The 21,568-nt window shown below is 36.5% G+C and overlaps 1 protein-coding gene across 11 annotated transcripts in view; it reads left to right on the top strand.

Moving 5' to 3' along the window:
• PDE1A (phosphodiesterase 1A) overlaps positions 1-21,568 on the top strand; it is a 199,863-nt gene that overhangs the window by 120,904 nt on the left and 57,391 nt on the right. The window contains exon 1 of one of the 11 annotated variants that reach the window (XM_048952860.1): positions 6,177-6,433. The exons of the other annotated variants lie outside the window; for them this stretch is intronic. Coding sequence (XP_048808817.1) covers positions 6,378-6,433 — 56 coding nt within the window. The 5' untranslated portion in view covers positions 6,177-6,377. Of the gene's footprint in view, positions 1-6,176; positions 6,434-21,568 lie in introns of those variants that run through there. 11 annotated transcript variants of the gene reach the window in all.

Below are 21,568 nucleotides of genomic sequence, written 5' to 3'. Positions count from 1 at the left end.
AGCCATGTGCTTTGTAGTCTGTAACCTATAGGTCCTGCGGTTCTCTGCTCTATCTACTAGGGATCTCCAGAAAATAACCCAGAAATCCATTTTTTATCTCTGCTTGAAAATTGCAGAGGAAAGTGAATTGGAAAAGAGTTGATGATCTTGACCAAAAGCACCTCTAAAAATTCATGCGATCAGAATAGGTAAGCTCAGATGATATCTGCTCTGACACTCAAATTCATGAAGTTTAAGCACGAAAGCAGTCTGTTGACTTCAGAAGGCTGGTCATGACTTTAGAGTTGCATACATGCTTAGGTACTCTGCTGATTGAAGGACAAATTCTGTCTTTTGTTTGCTGATAATTGATTTGATTTGTACATCAGGAAAAACAGTTATGAATTCAAGTTGTACGTTTGGCAATCAACCATTAGAACTTCTCTATGAAGAAATACAGACTTCTGACATAGTAGTCATAAAACGTGTTTAACATCTGTGCATTCTGAATGAGAGGAAATAAGGCCAGCAAGATCTGCTTGTACGTGTTTCAGCTGTTCCTCCTAAGGCACATGATGACTTCTGAGTTTTGAAGAGCTATTTCTTCCACTGATAGCATTAATGGACCTTCACCAGTGGGTGGAGTTTCCTCCATGTGCACAGCAGAAGAGGACTTCAGACAAGCAGTGGTCATAGGAATTTTTAAATGATGTGAGGAATACCACATCTTAGGTACAAAGACTTTTCAAGATTGTGTGAAATCTGATACATATTTCAATTTAATTCCGTGGACTTTATTTACAGATGGTAAAAAGATTTGATTGTAAAAAAACACAGAGACATTTCAAAAGAAAGTGTAGCTAAGTAATTAGTTTCTTCATCGGTATCGTTGACCGGAATTCCTACTTTTGGCATGTAAACACTAAAATCAAAGTAAATATATTAAAAGGTATGTTTTGAGGATGCTTTTGGTTAGTAATAAACAAGTACAAGTGCTGTAAATATTGTACATGGGAAACACCATCCATTCATTTGCTGATGTAGAACTGTTTGTCCTCTTAAACAGCAAGTGGATCTTCCTTTCCTAGACGTTTTGTTATATCACGTGGACTCTGTCCCAGTGGCTTTCAAAGCAATTTTATTTCTGCATAACCGCTTATATTATGAAAGTAAATGTTGGCATTGACATTTCAGAACATCTAGAAAGTAACCCAAAATATGGTAAGCTCCTTAAGTACTTGATGAATAAAAGGCAGTAACTGTGCACTAGTATTACTATTTACTAAGCAGCGGTAGAACTGGTGATGGCAATTCAATCATTATGTAACAGAAATTTAGAAAAGGAAGTTAAAGAAAAACAGGTTATCTATCATTTAAGGATACTGAAATATTTACCTCATCCTGTGCAAAACCTTCAACAAAATGAGATGATTATCCTTGTCTACCTTGAAGAAAAATGAAACGTAAAGTATTATTACGTTTTGAGTATATCGATTATAAAATAATTTATAGATGAAAAAATATCTTGTTATCATTGCTTATTTTTCTAGTGAAAAAAATCACTGGTATCAAAGAGCTGCACTGAGTTACACAGCTAAACATCACTTCAAAACAAAGATGGTCTCCATTCTAGACCTGCCTGTGCAAGTATATTCAAATAACTATAGCTCTTATGAGTGTGATTTGAATTTAACAATATTGTGGAATTATCTCTAGCTCCATAAATTTGTTAACAACTGAAGTGTTATCTCATAAGCATTTTGAATTCACATTCAACTGCAACTGAAAATTGCTACTTTTTGTCAGACTGTTATGGCTTCTGGCACTCTAGGATCATCATTACCTGGTGTAGGGAACCTGCTTTGGCAGGGGGGTTGGACTCAACGATCTCTGGAGGTCCCTTCCAACCCCTACAATTCTGTGATTCGTCTTTAATTTAAAAATTAGGATAGAAAATAAGGGCAATTTTCATGTAGTGAAAGACTGATTTTATGGATTTATAACAGATAGGCTTACCTATTTTGTTTTTCAGTACAGTAAAAATACTGAATGCTTGTACATCAGAGTTTCTGATAGGATTATGGTATTTCATAGCTTTCAAATTACTTTGCATGGAACAATCCATTTTTTTTCATCATTACTTTTGTAATCTCTTCAGCAAGTAAGTTATTTAAGTACAGGTATTATGGATCCATTGTATTGCAACAGTTACTGTATGTTCTGATAAGTTTCCTTTAGCCTATAAATAGAAAATGGTCTGATATTATGGCTAAATGTGCTTTTAGAAGGACATTGGACATAATTAAGTCCTTTCCAGCCTGTAATTCTCAATCCTACACACTTTAAAGAGAACTGAGAATCACTGGTAAAGACTCTGTAGCAGACAAAAAGGTACAAAAAGCACCCATCTGCACATTGCTGAGTTAGCAGGAAATTAACTTGTTAATGTCTGTTGCAAAACATGCTTTTCAGTATAGAGGAAGAGTGTGTAATTGATGTGACCTTACAATTATATTAATGTCAGAAACTCTGCCCAGATCTCTAATAGTCGAATATAAAACCAAGCAGAATTAGGCTTTATAATCACCATTCTGTTTTGAAGCTTCATATGAGTCTTGATGGTGATATCACTTGGGTGCACCAGCTACAATGACAGCAAATTGGTATCATACCAGCTTAGTGCTGATGTCTTATGGTAAAATAAGTAGGAAAAAATCTTTTTTTCCATAGAAGATCTATCCTTCCGTTTCTGCTCAACCTTACATTTTCTGAAAATTTCAGAATCATGAAGATTTAAATCAGCCAACTATCTTGTAGAGGACTGTGAGAAGGAACAGCTATGTTGAGAAAAGGAAGGACAGTCCTCTAAGGCACAGGTAGTAGAAGTTCATTAGGTTTTGCACTATATTTCTGTGTATTTCAGAGACTTATATCAGGGCAGCTAAAAGTTTGCAGGGTTATATAAACTTGCAGCTCTATCTGAAAGGTTGCGACTGCTCTGAATGCAATCACTCATATCCAAGAAAATGAAATACGTCTGGCACAGTCAACTCTTCTAAACCTTTTTTTTTTTTTTTAAGCTGGAGCAATAAGTCCAGAGAACAGAGAGAACTCTTCTGATTATGACTGAAGAGTAACTTAAAAACTAGGAAATGTCTTCATGCTGCAGTTTTGGGTAGCATAGCATACAGGAGAAACACATGGCACAAAGTGGCAAAGAATTAGCCTGTGAGCCAAGAGAGTTATTATAAGTGTGTTATTTCCCATGACCCCTGGCACCTAGCTTCTCATGTTCCTCAGTACCCCTATTTGTAGAACAGAGATAAAAATTTGGTGTGTAACTTTCAACTTGTTTATAGACTGCCACACTATCCTTGGACAGAAGGTGCTATGAAAATTTAATCTATTCCACCAAATTAAACCTCACAGTGTTTTTTCCACTTTATATCTTAATGTTTTAGCACAGCCAAAATACAAATTATGCAAATACACGGTGTTGATAAACAGAAGAATTAAGTTAACGAAGTAATTAATTGATTTATTATAATGACAGAAATGTATGGATAGAAATCCACACAGCTATTTGCTTGTTTAGTTTCCAAACAAGATGCTTTGGGATTCAAACTCTTTTAATAGAATCATTTTGGGGAAATTTCCAATCATAAAAAGGAAAACAGATTAGGAAAGCTTAGATTATGCAACATAGAAACTTTTAAACATGTATTTATTACAGAATGTGAAGAGCAACTCTTTACTACATTTATATGGATTACTTTCTTCTGTTCAAGACTGAATATAGAACACAAGTATGTGAAGATGACATTTTGAGATGTTAGCAAAACCTCTCTCTGTAACCATGAATTAACCAAAATTGGTAGGACTCTGCAAAATTTATAGTAAAACTTTTAATTGGGGTGGGTTCAACTGAAGCAGCTGTTCAGATTTTTTTTGACTACAGAGCAACCGTTTGCTAAGGTTGTTTTGGGTGATGGCAGAGCAGAATAATATGCAGGCTGTAAATGAAGATCAGATACTTCATTGCTGATTCTTTATGGCCTTCCATGTAATCATACTTTTCAAAGAACTCATGTGAGAAATTGACTGTAGTTTTCTTCTGAGAGTATTTCTTTCAAACCATTTAATGATTGATAGATTTCTATTTTTATGAGAGATTTCTCCAAAATGTTTTTTCTCACATATGTTTTCTGTGTGAACATGTGGTGATGGTGCTTTTGTTTGTTTGGGTTTTGCTTTGTTTTGTTTTGCTTTTTTAGAAAGTTATATTTTACACCAGAAACTATTTTTGCTTTTGGAAAATTAAAAAATCAAATTTGACATTCTCCATAAAATTTTAGACTATTCTCCATATATAGTGGAAAAAGTGAATAGTGGAAAAAGAATAGAACTGCCATCTTCTTTAATGTGAATCTGGAGAGACAAATGATGTCTAAATTTGAACACATAAAGATGCTGAATTAATTACTTGCATGCATTGCACAGGAGTTGTACACAGCCCAAACACGTTCATTTTTCTAGTTTGTAATGGATGAAATGGCATTGCATTGACAAATGCTTTCTTTTAAAAAAGAAATAGATACTAATAGTTTATGTAAAAGATTAGCAGGTGCAGTGACCATGAATCCTTTCACACTTGTACAACTGTATTCATAAACGTATCATTTCCAGAATCTCATAAAACAAAACAAATCACAAGTAGTATTTATCACCCTTTTAGGGATGGTATGTGTACTGTGATCATGGCAAATCTGAGACTGTTGAGTTATCTGTAAATTCTACAGACAGAAAGAGCCCGGGAAAGAGGCACTTTATTGGTTTAATAAATTCCCCTTATTGGCTTATGGTATTGTGCATAAATCATATTTGATAATTTTATATAGATGAAAGATTGAAGACCGTGAGAGCTAAGAGATTTAACTCTTGTCAGCTAAACTCATTAAACTCTCTGCAGTCCTAGTGAGAGGGAGAATGCATAAGATGCAGACTCAGTAAATCCAGCCAGAACCAGTAAGTGTCTGTTTTGTTAGGCATTCAATTCCTTGCTGTCAGCCACTGATTCCTCTTCTCTGACCATTACTTTATGTAAACATATGTGTGTAACTTCACATATTTTTAAAATCTCAAAAAATATTCTTGTTTTGTAAATTAAAGTTTATCTCATATACAATCATATACAAGCCTATATACATATACAAGCCTAGAAAATGGCTGAATATGGTAAACTATGTATATACATTAAAACTATGAGCTATTCTTCAAGAAGCTGTAATTTTCAGAAATGTACATAAGATAAACAGTGCTTTTAAGCATTTTCATCCTTTAGTTCCTTCCTCATCCTCACGCAAAACTATCTGAAAGGGATTCGGAGGTCAAATGTGCAGCGCCCAGGTGGAGGCCTGCATTGCAGCGTGTCACTGCTGAAGCAGCTTGCGAGCTGTGTTCCTCGGGCCAGGTTGATCTCACAGAACTGGCTGTGAGGGGAAAAAAAATTGCAGCCAGTCTCTTCCCAGGGAAGAGCAGTGTGTGTCCTCAGCTCAGAGGGGTGGGGGGGGGGATGCAGGGAGATTAGTGCTGGGAGACAGTTGGGGGGAGGAGGGAGCTGCTTGCGCTGGAGCACTTGTGTGTTCCCTGGGTAACTGAGTAGGCAGACCTAGTAACTAATGAAATGGATTATGAGCATAGAGCCCAAGCTTGGACAGCAGAGCATAGCTTGTCTCAGAAGAGATGATTTGCCAAATGTTTTATCAAAAAGGGCAGTTAATGTACTGGCTATAAGATAAATGGGAACCCAGCTGAAGTGTGGAGGCAGTTATAATCAATACTCCTTTAATACAGCGTTGGTGGTATAGAAAGATTTTGGTGTAACGATATGTATTACTTTCCTTTGTATGTCAGAAGGGAGTCCTGCTTGCTTGAGAAGTGAGTTAAAACCTGGACATGGTAACAAATATGGCCTATGTGGTTAATCCAGGTTATAATCACTTGCAAGAGATGAAAAATCATGCAAAACAGAGTGCACTTGTGTTTCTACATCTCAGAGCACTGCAGTATATATGTGCTTTTCCTGTCTCTGTCTCTCTGGCTTTCTCTTTTTTTCTGTTCTGCTCACAACACATGTACGAGATCAGCTTTTTATGTCATACTGCAGTAGCACCATCCCACACACTCTCTGTCTCTGAAGAAATGTAACCCCTCTCCCGTTTATCTTCAAGTAGATTTCAGTAATTTCTGAACTGAACATCTTCTGTCTGAAGAAGCATCTATCTGCTTAACCTGTAAAGAAATGACAGCCTAGGCGGGAATCAGTCGCTCAGACACAGGCATCTAGTGCCATCCGAGGCACCAACAGGTGCCTGGGATACCACCCAGGGCTGGCAGATATGACACAGGACCTGCAGGACACCTGCGCTCTTCTGGAGCAGCAGCTGGGGACCAGGTGAGATACTCTAGGGCTTCTCAAATGGCACTAGATGTCTGCATTTGGTAATGGGTTTAAGCCTCCTGTTTCTGGGCGTAATATATATTTAATGTATAAGATGACTGATCAAAAATTAGGATCCTGGGTGTTTTGTTTTGTTCTGAGGCCAACTTTTGCAAGCCTTTAATTACATCGTCTCCCTCTCGATGCTAAAGGAGCTGCTTATCCACCTAATTTCTGACTGTTGTGGGTAAAATGCATAGCTCTCCAGAGTGGCTATGAAGCAGCTGTTCTTGAAGGGAACTTTGATAAATGACAGAGCATTCAAAATTTGTCTTGTTCACAATATCATATGAGCAAAGCCACACAGCTTGCAGAGCTAATAACTAAAAATGAACATGTATATTTATGCAGAAGGCTTTGCACTCTAGGGCTTGTAAAATCTTCTGTCACTTCTGACAGTGTGAAATTTGTGAAGGAAACAAAAGCCTGGACTGTATAGCAGCTCTTTCTGAAACCAGATTTATGTTTTGTGTGCCAGAATAACATTAAGTAAATCCTCTTCTTCCTGCTAAAGAAGCTAGTTAGTTTGTAGCTCTCAAGAATTTTCTTTTTCAGTGATAAACATTACTTTGAAAACTTTTCCATGCACCTGGGTACTGACCAAAGACAACAAATAACGGAACAGGAAGCCATAATTCAATTCTTTGCTGTATAGAAAGCTTTGCAGATGACCTAAGCAGCTACATTATTTATATGCACTGGCTTTTTAGAGGCTGATATGTTTTTTGGCTGATGGAAATGGAAAGGTTCTTCTTGTGTATTCTGTGCACATGTAGCTGGTTTTTAATCCTCTCCTCTCCATAATTATTTGCCTATACTCCTTTTCCTTCTGTTTCAGAGAACAACAGGCATAAAGCATTCCCATCAGGATTCCTTTCAAGTGCATAAATGTTGCACACTGAAGTAGCTGCACAGTTTTAAAGGCTGAGGTCTTAGAGCAAAATCAGTACAGCAGGGACTTTTCTCTTATGAATCATTTTTATTTTTTGTTTGAAATGGGTATTAGTGGCATTTGTATTATGTTGTACTTTTATTATGAATGCTGCTCTTTTGTCTTTACCATATTTTATGTTGATTATACATTTTATTAATACTTTCAAGATTTTAATTAAACTATATTCTTAATAATTGAATTTTTTAACATGATAATAGAGCTGAAACTTGTGCCAAACCTCAAACCTGAGGACAGCATGACTTACTCCAAAGATTGGCTCCTTTCCTCCTTTCCTTTGACATAGCTAAGCAAAAGCTACAGGAAGCAGAGCTGCTTTTGGCACTGTTTGTTGGGTCATGGGAGGAAGCCAGTTCTTCCAGCACATCAGGTATATGCAGTTTCTTGGAAATGTTTCCTTTACAGTGGTATGTGGAAATACATCTCTAAGAAAAGAGATGCAAGGAAAAATATACATTTACCATGGCAGCAGTTTTTCTTTTTTTTTTTTTTTTTTTCTGAATAGGTCCTGCACATTTTCAACTCCATGACATCTCTCTCCAGCTGGCATTGATGGACAGTTATATGTATTGATAAGCAGGTGAAAGTTCGGTGAATCTTTTGGTGTTACACCAGTTATGGTTCTTCAAGCAGTTTAACAGATTGCTTCTTTTTGGCATTTGTAGATATTTTCAGTTCATGTGTGTCTCTCTAGAGACAAAGAACTGAAGCTAAAATTTCCTATCATTCTGTCAAAAGTGACTGAACAGAACAAGAAGAAAAATCTACATTGTGCCTTTAGGAAATTTAGAACTTTTCTGCATAGTAGATAAGATGCACTTCAGTTTTCCGGAACCTTTATCTTTTTTAATCCATCCCATATGCCTATCATGAAAATTTGTCAACTAGACATACATTAGTGGTACATGATCAAAACCTTCTAACTATTGCTGTTCTGGCATAAAGTTTAGCATGTGGAAACCCAAATCTTTTGGGGTGAGCAAAAATTTGATCAGATACTTTTCCACAAGATGCATTTCCTGCTCTTCTAGAGGGTGACAGTTACATGTCCAATCTGCCTGGCTCCACTGATTCAACTGGATCATGAGATTCAGTCTTGATTCCATTGATGGAAATGGATGTTTTTGCTTTGTTCTACTGGAAATTAGCTTAGGTAATATAGTCACAAATACATATTTGTGTGTGAATATGAAGTGGTCTTAGTCTAAAATGAAGAATTTGGCACATTTTGCTGGAGCTGACAACACTTCCACAGCCATTTACAATCATGCTGTTAATAATTTATTATTGGTTATAGGAGAAAATTTAATTTAGTTAAAATGTACATGGGTGGGAACTTAATAGGTTCATTTATTTCCCTCGTGAATTTTTAGCCTCCACTTTGCCACCTGCTCCTTTCTGGAAAAAAAATGCAGTCAATTTCCTTCTGTGCGCACATGAAAGAAGTATGGAATTGTAAATTAAGATGCTCATTTTCATAGTGGGAAATCGTGGCTCCTACCCCATCCTGCTGTCCTAGTCTGAGCGGTCATGAGCAAAATGGAACATAAAATCATGAAGACTGGGAACTGAAACCAGGCTGTTTGTTGTTGGAGTGCTGAGAGTTCCCCTGATAAAACAGATGGTCTGGAATTGGCCGATAAATACTTACGTCAGCTAAGCAAAGGTCCTAATGTGCGTACTGATTTAGAGGAGCAGAACAGTCCTTATCAGATGGCCCAGAGGCTGGTGCATGAGAGTGAACTGCTGAGGACATAAAGCTGTTCTGTCCTGTACCAGTTGAACGTGCAGAAAAATGCAAAGTGACTGCAAAATGCTTCCACTGCTCGGTATTTTACTGATAAGAAGTTTTTGACAAAATACAGGCTTGCTTTTCGTATGGAAATGCTAATTATTCTAAACCAAAAGCACTTCTTATACTGTATCATTTTCAGTGACGTTTTGCTTGAGAAAAAGATCCGTACTTACGGTCTACTTGATAAACAACAAAAACAACTTTTTCACAAAAAATTAGTTATTTCTGAATCATATGAAAGTTCTTGTGTTTAGTATGTGTGAAGTGCCATGGCATTAAGTATAAAAGCTAAATATTGAGATTGTCAGATCTGAATTTAGAATAGAATGTGCAACCTTAGGAGAACCACTGTAACTTGTTGACTTGCTGTGCTTGCCACAAAGTAAAACGTTCTCCTTTTAATTTTCAGAATGACTGCTAAATCTAGCAGCTACATAAAAACAGCCAGTTTCTGTAGGAGGACACTGATAAATGATCTGGTAGATCACACAATTATGCTGTCTGATCCAACAGCAGCGAAGCTGCAGGGATATATTTTCACTAGGAGAGGCAAGGCATTAAAATGAATCCATCTTACAACAGTGTTTATCTTTTTAATAATTATGAGCAGATAGTTAAATGCAATGACAGGTCCTCTGAAGAGAGTTTCTGTAGACATTGTGAATAGGATTTTCATTATGTATTTATCTTAGTTTCTTTTTAAAATCTCTGCAAGGTCTGAAAAACCTCTTAACTGAGTTTTATGGGGCTCCTATAATCCTATTTGTAAAAGAAAAGTTTCCATGTTCATTCACTGATGTAGGTCTGCAAAATACGGTTTCAAGATTTTTCTGGTTAAAGAAGATTTATGAGACAATATGTTTTGGAAAAGTTCCACAGTTTTACAAATGTGGGATTGGGAAGTGCTGACAAGACTCAAAGGCAGCTCAAAAACTGCATTATTCATCACAAGAAAATATTGGAGCAATTCTGCAGGAAAAAAAAAAAATTATAATTTCCAAAGCAGACCTAGGACTAAGATGTATTAAATTTACAGCATTATAAGGGATGCAACTGAAAAAATTAGTGATGCTTAAGGTAGTATTTATTCCAGCACTATCAAAGAAAGGACGTTTTGGATTGTTTAAAATACATCAAAATTTCATCATTTAAGGCATAATTTCTAAGCCCATGTCTGGTGGAAATTTGGTGAAGTTAAATAGTGTTCATAAAAGGTTTTGAAAATCAAGTAATTATTTTTTTTTCTTCTTGGAATATTTCAAGCCAGTTAAAGATCATTCTGCTGTATGCATTTTATAATTTGCAGCTCTAAAGAGGCTGTATCAGAAACCATTCTGAGCAAATTGGATCCTAGTATGCAGCAATAGCAGCTGAGACTAAGTGAATGACTGTTGTCAGTGAGTTGCAATAATCTGGATGTGTTGGTGGATACAGCATGAGAAAGTTTGGTACTTGTGCTGTTTGGGAAGTACTGGTATGGTGAATCCTTCTGCCCTATGTGGGAGAGCTACCCAGTCCCACCTGCTGACACCAAAGTTACTTCACTCAGCTGGCTGCTGCTTTGGCTCTGCAGGGCACCAGCACAGCTCTGCTCCTGCTGGGGCTTTCCAAAGGATTCATTTTCAAATTCTTTGTGAGCTAGGTCTGGAAAGAAGATGTACTACAGGTTTACTACTTCAATCCAATATTATGTATAACATTTCATAAGACTGAAATGTTTCTAGAGAGCGCTGCAAATGAATTGAGTGGAAAGAGTAATGGAAAAGCAGGAGAAAATAAACCTTATTGCTGTAATCTTTGTGCTCATTTTTATGCATTTTTGGGGCTAAATCGATGAGAGTATTGATGTTTCAAATGAATCTGAATGGCTTTACTCAGCAGCTTTTATGGGCTTCTGAAAGAAAAAGGTCAAGTGCATAGTGCAGCTAGAGTTGTGAGGTTAATGTGTGATGAAAAAGAACTGTGGCCTGCATTTTCATCCTAAAAGTGACAGAATGGTTGAAACCACAGATGGTAAACCACAGGGGTAGCACTCTCAAGTCCTCCTCAAAGAAAAAATATTCCCATTGTTATGTTTAGTGTTGTCAGATTTTGGGGCTCACTTTGATTTATATTCAGATATATATCTGCATGTAGAAATATTCTTCCTCTGAGAGGAATTAATTAATTCCTCTTACTGCAAAAATAATTGAGATCTATGTCAGACAGCTAGAGAGCATTAAAGAGGTTGTGAAAGTTTAGTACATTTTTATGTCATTTCTGTAATCATGTTTGTGGTTGAGGTGCCAATATCTTTTTTTTCTTTTTTTTTTTTTAAGTATATCAGAATCTAGCTAAATAGCTCTGGATGACTAAACCTCTCCAATTCTATTATCAGAAAATAGTTTGTATCTTCTTCTGATTAATGTTTTTTCTGGAGTTGTTATTTAGTGAGGTAAGTTTTGAAAAGGTTGATTACTTTGTACCATAGGAATATCTTATTCCACTGTTCTGTGTTTGTTCATTTAATGTTGCTCCTGTCTGAACTTCGGTATTCCATCATAGAGTCTGAGATTAACTATTCTGGATTAAAATTTGAACAAAATGCAGCTGGCATGGCCTCAAAATAGTAATCATAGTAAATGAAAAGCTAAAACAAGTATTTACATACCAGTGCATTTTGAAAACTAGAATAGAAATCTTTTAGGGAAAAATATACTTTAAATTACTCCATGGATTAACTTCACATTCAATCTGACTCACAGTAATACAAGTGCTTTTCTTTAATACCTGATCCAGGATCTACTGCAGGGAAATTATTATATTAATTTTAGTTTCATTTCTTTTTCATGTAAAATGCATTACAGTGTATCCAACTGCAGAATACTGGCAGTATTTTAAAATATATGTTGATCTATGCAGGTTAGAAGCACATTTGTCAGACAGCGAATTTAAAACATAATAAAAAGTGAGGATTAATAGGAGAATAATCCTCTATTCTTCCAAAAGTTATATCACAGACCACTTTTTTAGATGTTATTTGTTCTGGTACTCTTACTTCATGTTATTGTGGGTAGGGCAAGTTTCTTCATAAAAACATGTATTTTTGCTACTTTAGTTACTATATTGAATGTCATTGTCTACACTCTGGCTTTTTCACATTTCATTCATATTCCTTGCCAGTCTATTACACAGAAGGGCTTTAATCTGTCTTTTCTGCATGCTCTCAATTAATCTATCAGGTATTTCAGCACAGGTTTCCTAAAAAGGAAGCAGATCCTTTTGCCTTAAATGTTTAAGAACTAGGCTTAGGTCTCTTTATTACGTGATTTTTATCCTCCAGCCTTAAGGAGAGTGCAGTTGTCAATGCAGGTGTTAACAAACTGGAGCATATATATATAGATATCCACCTTCCAGTTGGGTGTTTTGAGATCTTTTTGCTTTTCCATAATTTTTGAGGTATACAATGGAAACAGATGTGATTTTTTTTTTTTTTTAAATCTCTTTCTCTATCTTTTGGTGATTATCATTGCAGAAAATGAAAACATGTGGCCAATGCTAACACGGAAACCTCTTATGCTTTTTTCCAAATTGCATCCCTGAATCCTTGGGTCAACTCACAAATCACTTAAGTCATAATCTTACTATTTCTTAAAATAAAATATGTAGTCCAAAATAAATATAAAATATGAAAATCCCAAAGCCACAGAAAATTTGGACTTACAGTGCACACTTGAGTACAGTCAAATCAGGTGTTACTGAACATTACATAGCAGATAGACAACCAAGGAACTGACCACTGTATTAAAGCATCTAGGCACATATGCAGTTACTGTTCTTTGATGACCTATGGTTGCCTCCCCATAAAAGGGTAACCCTTTTTTCTGCAGTGAATTTCCATTTTAATGAGATTATTTTCAACCCGTACAACTAGCAGTAAAATGTTATGTACACTTTTCATCACAGTCAGGTAGGCTGTAAACACTAGTTGAGTTAAAATTTAGCTCTTTTTTACATGGTTTTCTTGACCAGTTCACATTTGTAGAACCACATACAGCAAAAATGAATCGCTCTTTAGTATCGCTCTTTTTTTTTTCTTTTGAACACTGTTCATTCAAGAATGTCCTGTGTTGTATACAATCACATCACTGAAAGGCCTCAATGAGATTTGCCCCAGAGATTTGCTTTTCTCCAGCCTGAACAAGAATGATGTAGATATCTGGAGGAGAAAGTAATATAGTGATAGCAGACTACAGAACCAGGCACTTTATTTCCATCAATTTACAAAACGTAACTCCTTCATGCTTTGCTGTAGTACTTCTACTATAGTACTTCTGGTTGTCACTCAGGTGAACACTATCTCATGATCAAGGCCTGGGACTGGTTACAAGAGTATAACAGCTGACTTGCTTTTTTTGAGCAGAACAGAGGCTTACTTCTTTGAGTAGTCTTATTAAAATAAGTGAATAATTTTGATTAAATGATTAAAGTGAATAATTTAAAAAATGATCATTCCAATATAAAGATAGGAGGATCTGAAATACAACGGAAACCACTACAATGTATTGTTTAGGAATGTCAGACAAATCACAGTATGTAATTAGATTTTATAAATTTTTCTAGCAAACTGCTTTACTGTCCATTTTTATTTCAAGTCATGTTTGCTTTTTCTTATACACGTAGGCTTTTTCTAAATCCCTAGTAAGTACGTAGATAAACACTTACTTCATAGACTCAAGAACTTAATTGGTTTTCAGTTTCAAAATGTAATCGTAACCAGGTTCTTGGAAGGAATGTCATGGCTTTGCACAGAGACTGAAGGACAGTGATTCATTTAGTAGGACTGAAAAATGGAGCACTTAGAGGGTCTCATGACCATAAGGGAGTTGACGCCTTCAAGTCTCACTTCCCTGGAGAGGTATAGTTAGGGATGTTGTACTATTATCACTCTGAAAAAATCAGATTTTGATTTTGGAATCCTAGAAGTGCACAGAAATTAAGAACAGAATTTTATGTTATTAAAAGCTACTTTTGAAAATTTCTTAGATGCGGTAGAGAAAAATCTAGGCGATTCTATGACAAGGATAGTGGCCTCTGCCATTTTGATGTCCTGTATATAAGCGCTATGCTGCAGTTTGCTACAGTCTGCACAATTTCTCACAGTGTATTGGTTTGTTTTTATTAAATATGATCAGGTGAGAGCAGAAGGAATAGGGGAGGCTGCTATGAGTAACATGAATTAAGGCAAAGGAACACTAGCATCTAAAGCCTCAGCACCAGCTTTAATCCACTTTTACCTTCCTGGATCTACAAAGCCTGGGCCTTGTATATGGAGGCATCAGGAACTTCCCAGGCTGAGGAAAAAATGGCTGCTCTAGGCAAGGCATTCACTACAAACTATTTTTTATTTGGCTTGCCACAGTTCTTGTCACAACTATTTGTTGAACTAAAGACAGTATGAATATAGCCCATATGCTGGATAATGGGTTGAAAGTGATATTGCTCAAAAATAACCTTTTGGGAAATATTCTTCTTGACATGTTCCAGGGACGTGTTTATGTTTAGCTCTATCATTCTGAAGTACTCAAGGTGAAGCATTTCAAGGATAGATACTAAATTTCAGTTTCACACCTGACCTTAATTCAAATTTATTTTCTCAAGTAGACAAAACCTAGATGAAGCTCACATGCGTAGGAATGGTCATATCACGTTTCATCCCCCTCAAAGAATATAAAGGACGCTTTGTCTGCTTGATTCTTTTCTCTTTTAAACGTTTATACAGTTCTCAAGTGTGTTTAAGCTTTTCTAATGTTCTACTTCTCATTACCAAGATCTACTTTGAAGTACTTTGATTTGGCAATTCTTCAACAGAACATTTATTCTTAACAATTCCAAATTACAGAAGTCAGTTTTACACTTTACATAGAGTGCTGGATTCTATCATCTCCTACAATTTTTCTTTTCTTCATTTTAATTACAGCATTGCAATTCTAAATAAAACCCTTATTCATATTTTTTACATTGTTATATGCATTACATGTACTTTATCCTTTCTTCAGAATTACTGAGATGGTAATGATTTTACAGCAAGATTGTACTGTAATTACTATAGCTGTTGTGCTAAAGCATTTTATGTCTTGCTTTGTCTCTTGAATGAAAAAAATCTTTTTATTGGAAATAGATGTGTTGAAGCTGTTAATTATTCAGTAAAAAGACATTTGTATTAAAGAGCTGGTATTTTTTTTTCAACATTTTAGGCAAATTAGAGTGACTCTTACATGATTTGAAACTTTATTCAATAGTCCGTTACAGTTTTAAATGAATTTTGAAGAGTAAAAAATACAAATATTTTATTTTCCAATAAATACGGATCTGTGCTTCGTTCCTCCTGATATACTTTAAAAACAGAATTCAAAAGAAATCGACTGTCATCCTGTCTGGAAGACATTATTACTTTATATATTGGAAGTATAACCTTTGTATTCTGGTACTTCCTAAGTTTCATTATATGGAACTCCTAAATGAAACAACAATCTTCTGCCTTTAACAATTAGAGAAATTGGCCAAGAACACTTTTAGAAGCCTTTACAGGCACAGCTATGTATTTTCTTAGTAGTAATCTATCAAATATTTTCAGTACAAGGTTACCGATTCTAGTCAACGTGGTCTTAAATGGAAGAACATCAACTGACTTTTTACATGACAGCTTGTGTTCATAATGTTTCTGGAAGGACTCTCTACCTCTTTTCATGCTTTTTTTGAGGATGAGCATCAACAGTCCTCAGCCTAGTTTTTCTGAACCTCAGCAATGAAAGAAATTTTCAGCATGTTGGTTCAGCATGGGGGCACCATCCCCTCTGTGCTAATGGCTTCAGGGTGAATGAGAAGACAGAATAAAAGAAAGTAATGAGAGATCAAACCTTTATAATTTTGTGTGACATTTGATAAGATGATAACACTGCATGAAGAGATACTATTTCATAGAATGACAGAATCACAGAACCATTTGAGTTGGAAGGGATGCGTGAAGGTCATGTACTCCGACAGTCCCTACAGTGAACAGGGTCATCTACATCTCAATCAGGTGCCCAGAGCACCATCCAGCCTGATCTTGAATGTGTCCAAGGACTGGGCATCCACCACATCTCTGGGCACCCTGGGTATCCTGTGCTGTGCCTCACCACCCTTATTGCAAAAACTTCTTCCTTATGTCCCATCTAATGACTGATCTATTTTGTCTATGAGTTTTGAGAGTAACTAAAGCAAGTTACAGGTTCTAGCAGTACTTTGTAGCAGATAGGAAATGGAGAAATACTTTCTAGCAAGAACTGTAAAAACAGCAGATGCATTCTGTCCTATGACTGACCATCCATGGGTCAGAAATAGGTCATGATCTTTCTTCCAAGTACATGAGCTGCAGTGGCCATGAAGAGCTGCTGTGAGACAAGGATAACTGAGTTCCTTTGAGGCACAGTCAGTGATCTCTACCAGGTCTGCACTACTTTGAGAATTTCCAGTGGTCCAGAGGTTTTGGATACAAATTCTATGCTGGAATGTAGAGCCTACACACAAATGTCATGGGAGGGACATCTCTGTGAGATAATCTATTTGGAAATATCTTTCTCCTGCCATGAAATTATTATTAAAAAGAATGCAGTGAAGTGCTTAGGAAGATTTGGAGGCTTAACTTCTGTCTTTTAGCAGCTTCTTTGGTCACTGTGCTTAAAGCTGCTGTTTGCAGCAAAAATAAAGCTTTTAAAATGTCTACAGGGAATAAGGGATATGTGCTTCTGTGAGATTATCACATTAACTTCAACAAGTAAGACTTGCTGAAAGCCTTCCATCATTTTCAAGCATGATTTTTGGCAGATGATGAGTTTACATTTGATTTCCCAGCTTCTTCTTGATAATGAATTTAGCTAGATTATGATGAAGACTTTCAGGCGTGCAGACTGTTCATGTGTTTGGCAATTTCAAGATTAAGCAGCTTTAGCTAGCACTCTATCTAGCGTATATACAATTCAGGGAACCTTATAGATCAAATGCCAATCTTCAGTCAAATATAAAGATTTATCAAAAGCCATCCAAAGGATAATTTGCAGTTTACAAATCCTATAGAACATGCATATTTGTCTTTGATTTCATGGATTGAATGTGAAATGGAAATATGAGATAATGGAAGTGGAAGATGAGCTCATAAATATACTCATAAAATTTAGAGTAGGAAGAGACTTGTTGGATACTAGTTGGATCTAACAGAAGACAGAAAACACTTAAATGTGTGTACATATTAAGTTATTTTAAGATATTTTCATTAAGCTTCAATCTGGAAAGCTGTTGAAGAGGGGAACTGAATTAACATTAATGATGATTCATTGGTGAAAGTGAGAGAGAAGTGTTTGAAAGATGCTTAAAGCTTCTCTGAAATAGGTTATATTCTTCATCTATGGAATGTACAAATGCAGCCAGGGCAGATTCACATAGTCTCTAATGGTGAAAGTTACTTTTGAATGATGGGCAGTGCCAGGAAGAGAGACAGAGACAAGACAGACACACACACACAGCAGGGAAGAACACACAACAGGATCCCAGATAAGCCTCCTCCTCTGGGGCTTCTCTCCAGGGCAGCTGGTGGTGATTATGATTATAGTGAAAGGTTACAGAGCTGTGAACAGGAGACATTTAGCGTTACTGAAGCATTCCAGGCACTTGCAACGTTTGATCAGGTTTGCTGAGAGTGAGTTAGGCAAAAATTAAAAAATGCTTTTTCAGAGCTTGGACCGGTTTGTGATTTCAAGTGGAAATCACGTAAGACTCTTTGGCTTTGAGAAATTTCAGCTAGATGCTAAAGAAAACTTGGGAATTTTGACTAAATTTTGATTAATCCTTTAAACACACTTGACCTTGATACTAAATGAGACCCAAATGGCAATATTTACACAGCATTACAGTTTTAATACTATGAAAACATATAGAGTAAGTTAAAATGAATTGAAGCCTGATGTAAAATGCCTGCCTGAAGTAAACCACTTCATCTTGCGTAAATACGATCGATATTTAAACAGCCAAGATGACTATCATCATAAAAATGTAGGTTTTTTTCATTAAGAAAGTGTGTGCTATATAGCTGCAGAATTTCTATTTTAATTCTTCAATATGGGAATGAAGTTTTACTATATAAAAATGTTGGCTGAATTACCAGCAGATTCAATATTTATTTTCCAATGACTGAATCATAATTACAGATCAGTGTGTACCACTCATAGTGCTTAAAATAATCACAAAATGAATTGTGATTCGTGAAACCCTTAGCAACCGCAAGGCTTCCTGTGCATAGGCTCAGACACAGGAGTGACTGAGAAGTTGTTTCATTAAACACATTTGCAGCACCAGAAGTGTGATATATCTTTCTTGCAGTTCTCTGAATCAGAATTTAGAGACACAGCACCTCTAAACAGAAGGAATATTAGATAACTGCATTGTTTTGTTTTCAGAGGAATGAAATGTACATCAAGATCCAGATAAGGAGCTATCCATTCTAATCCTTGCCCATTATTGACCTGTTGCCTTGACTGGCAAAGTGTCCTTGTGTCAGTGTATTTTCCTTTGTGTAAAAAGTCTTGAAGTAATTTCTAGTTCTTTTGAAGCCACGCTACTGTCTATATTGTAATGGCAGGTGGGAGTGGGGAAACAAGACCTGCTAACCAAAGGGATTGCTCCTGAACCTTTATTAGCATATTTTGAATATTTTCCTATTTCCTCTCATCCATTCTAATGACCTAGTTTTTCATAACCATGTATTAAAAATATTACAACTGTATCTGCAATTTTGTTGTTTCATAGATGGTATTTATCTTTTTTTCCTGTAGAAAACATGCAGAAAGGGAATTATAGCCTTGCCATCCCACTAAAAGGTTTCTAACAACCGTTATGTTATTTTGATTTTTGACTTGAAGAAGCGAGAGCGTGAACTTTGTACATAATTTATGCCTATTATTACAACTTCTTTTTTATTTCTGATCTATATGATTATATAAAGTATTCATTGGAATAAGTGGATTATTTAGATATAGATGTCCTGTAACTTGTGATGCTCCCCAGGGGTTGGTGCTGGGTCTGGTCTTGTTCAACGTCTTCATCAGTGACCTGAATGAAGGGATGGGCTCCATCATCAGCAAATTTGCTGATGATACAAAGCTGGGAAGATTGGCAACATGCTAAAAGGCTGTGCTACCATCCAACAAGACCTGGACAGACTGCAGAGTTGGGCAAGGAAGAACCTGATGAGATTTAACAAGAGCAAGTGTAGAGTCTTGCACCTGGGGAGGAATTACCACACGCATCAGTACAGGTTAGGGGATGACCTGCTGGAGATGAGTTCTGTGGAGAAGGACCTGGAGATCTGTTGGTAGACAACAGGTTGGCCCTGAGTCATCAGCCACCTTGCGCCTGGTGGCCAAGTGGTATCCTGAGGTGCATTGAAAAGAGAGTGGCCAGCAGGTTGATTCCCCTCTGATCTGCCCTGGCTACTTTGTCCAGTTCTGGGCTCCCCAATTCTTAAAAGACAACAATCACCTAGACAGAGTCTAGCAGAGGGCCACAAAGATGATTAAGGGCCCAGAGCATCTCCCACATGCAGAAAGGTTGACTAACCTGGATCTGTTCAGCCTGGGGAAGAAAAGATTGAGAGGGGATCTGATAAATGTTTATAAACATCTGAAGAGAGATGGATGCAAATGGATGAGGCCAGGCTCTTCTCAGTGGTTTGTAGTGATAGGATAAGAAGTGATGCCCTAAAACTGTAATGTAGGAAATTCTGTACTAACATGTGTAAGAACTTCTTTATGGTAAGGGTGATGGAGCACTGGAACAGGATGCCCAGAGAGGATGTGGAGTCTCTTTCTATGGAGATATTCAAAACCCATTTGGAAGCCTTCCTGTGTGACCTATCGCAGGCTATGTGCTTTAGCAGAGGACTGGACTCAGTGATCTCTAGAGGTCACTTTCAACCCCTGCAATTCTGTGATCTCTTGAGGTCCGTTCCAATCCCTATGATTCTGTGATTGTATGAACTAATTGGATTGTCAGAAAATGGTTACTATCCTCCACCTTACTTTTAATTTCATATTTCGTACCTGTCCATTTTTAGTTTATAATGTTCATTTAGAGGGTTAAATCACTCATATAACAGTAATTACAATCGAGTTAATCTTCTTAGTCAGTATTAAGTTGTCCAAACAAAATATGAAATTGCAGTTTACAGGAAAGTGTTGGTTCTGTCCTCAATCTTTTTTACACATTGTCAGGACTTACTCATCGTCTTTTCAAGTAATTAATACATTTGGCACACAGCAAGGATTTTCTCAACCAGTTCATGAAACATAACAATTTATTAGTTGTAGTTGTACTTAAACAATACACACCATTTTAAAATTACATTGTGATTACTAAATATTAATACAAATATCCTTTTTTCTCTGAAATTAGCATAAGCATTTTTAGAATATTATTATTAATATTTTATTTTAAAATAATATCAATGTATTCACTGTCCATCCCTCAACAGTGACTTCCATTATCTTCAAAATATAATAGGAAACAAGGTTTATTTATGGTTTACTTTACAGTTTACTTCACTCCCCCTTTATCTGTTGCAAAAGCCAACTATTTTGCACAAAGTTTCCAAAGCAGTTTTAAGCTAAGTCCAGATGTGTAGGTTAGAAAGCTGGTTCTTTGCAGTGCTTGGCAGTGGGGAGGCCCACTTGGAAGATGAAGACAATTGCTGGGAAAGCAGATGAGTATTCTTGCTGGGCAGAGGTGTCAGAGGCTGAAGGGTGAGGGCCAAGCAAGCCCAGCCCCTGCGCCTGCTCACTGTCAAAGGCAGGTGAGGGCAGAGTGTGCCTGCACTGTCCAGCAATGTTTTTTACTCCTGCATCATGGCTGTTAGTGGTGTTTACCTAATAGGACAGAAGTTGGCTCTCCACCCACTGCCTTTATTACTTGCAGATGTCTCTCACCCTTACAAACTGGGACTGGTAGTTTTAAACTGTGCTTGTTATTTGTCCTGAGAGAAATAAGATGTTTCTTTCTCCATAAATCTATTTCTTTCTATTGTGTTGTGTTAGCTCTGCATACAGTTTATTTTGTACCTCAAAACAGTTCATTTTTCTATTTCATGGCTATTTGCTACTTCAGATTTTTCTCATTATTTCTTTCTTACATTTCACAGGCAGGATCGTACAAATTTTAGCTCCAGTTTTAAGTAGCATTTCAAGTTTTCCAATTGTATTTCTCATGTTTCTTTTTCACTTATTACATGTAATTCCACAAAAACAAACAAAACCCAATCCTGTCCAGCTGCAGT

This window comes from Lagopus muta, chromosome 8 (genome assembly GCF_023343835.1).
Source record: "Lagopus muta isolate bLagMut1 chromosome 8, bLagMut1 primary, whole genome shotgun sequence".
Taxonomy (NCBI): Eukaryota; Metazoa; Chordata; class Aves; order Galliformes; family Phasianidae; genus Lagopus; species Lagopus muta.
Note: the sequence above shows the minus strand (reverse complement) of the source record. Positions and strands in the feature narration are given on the sequence as shown.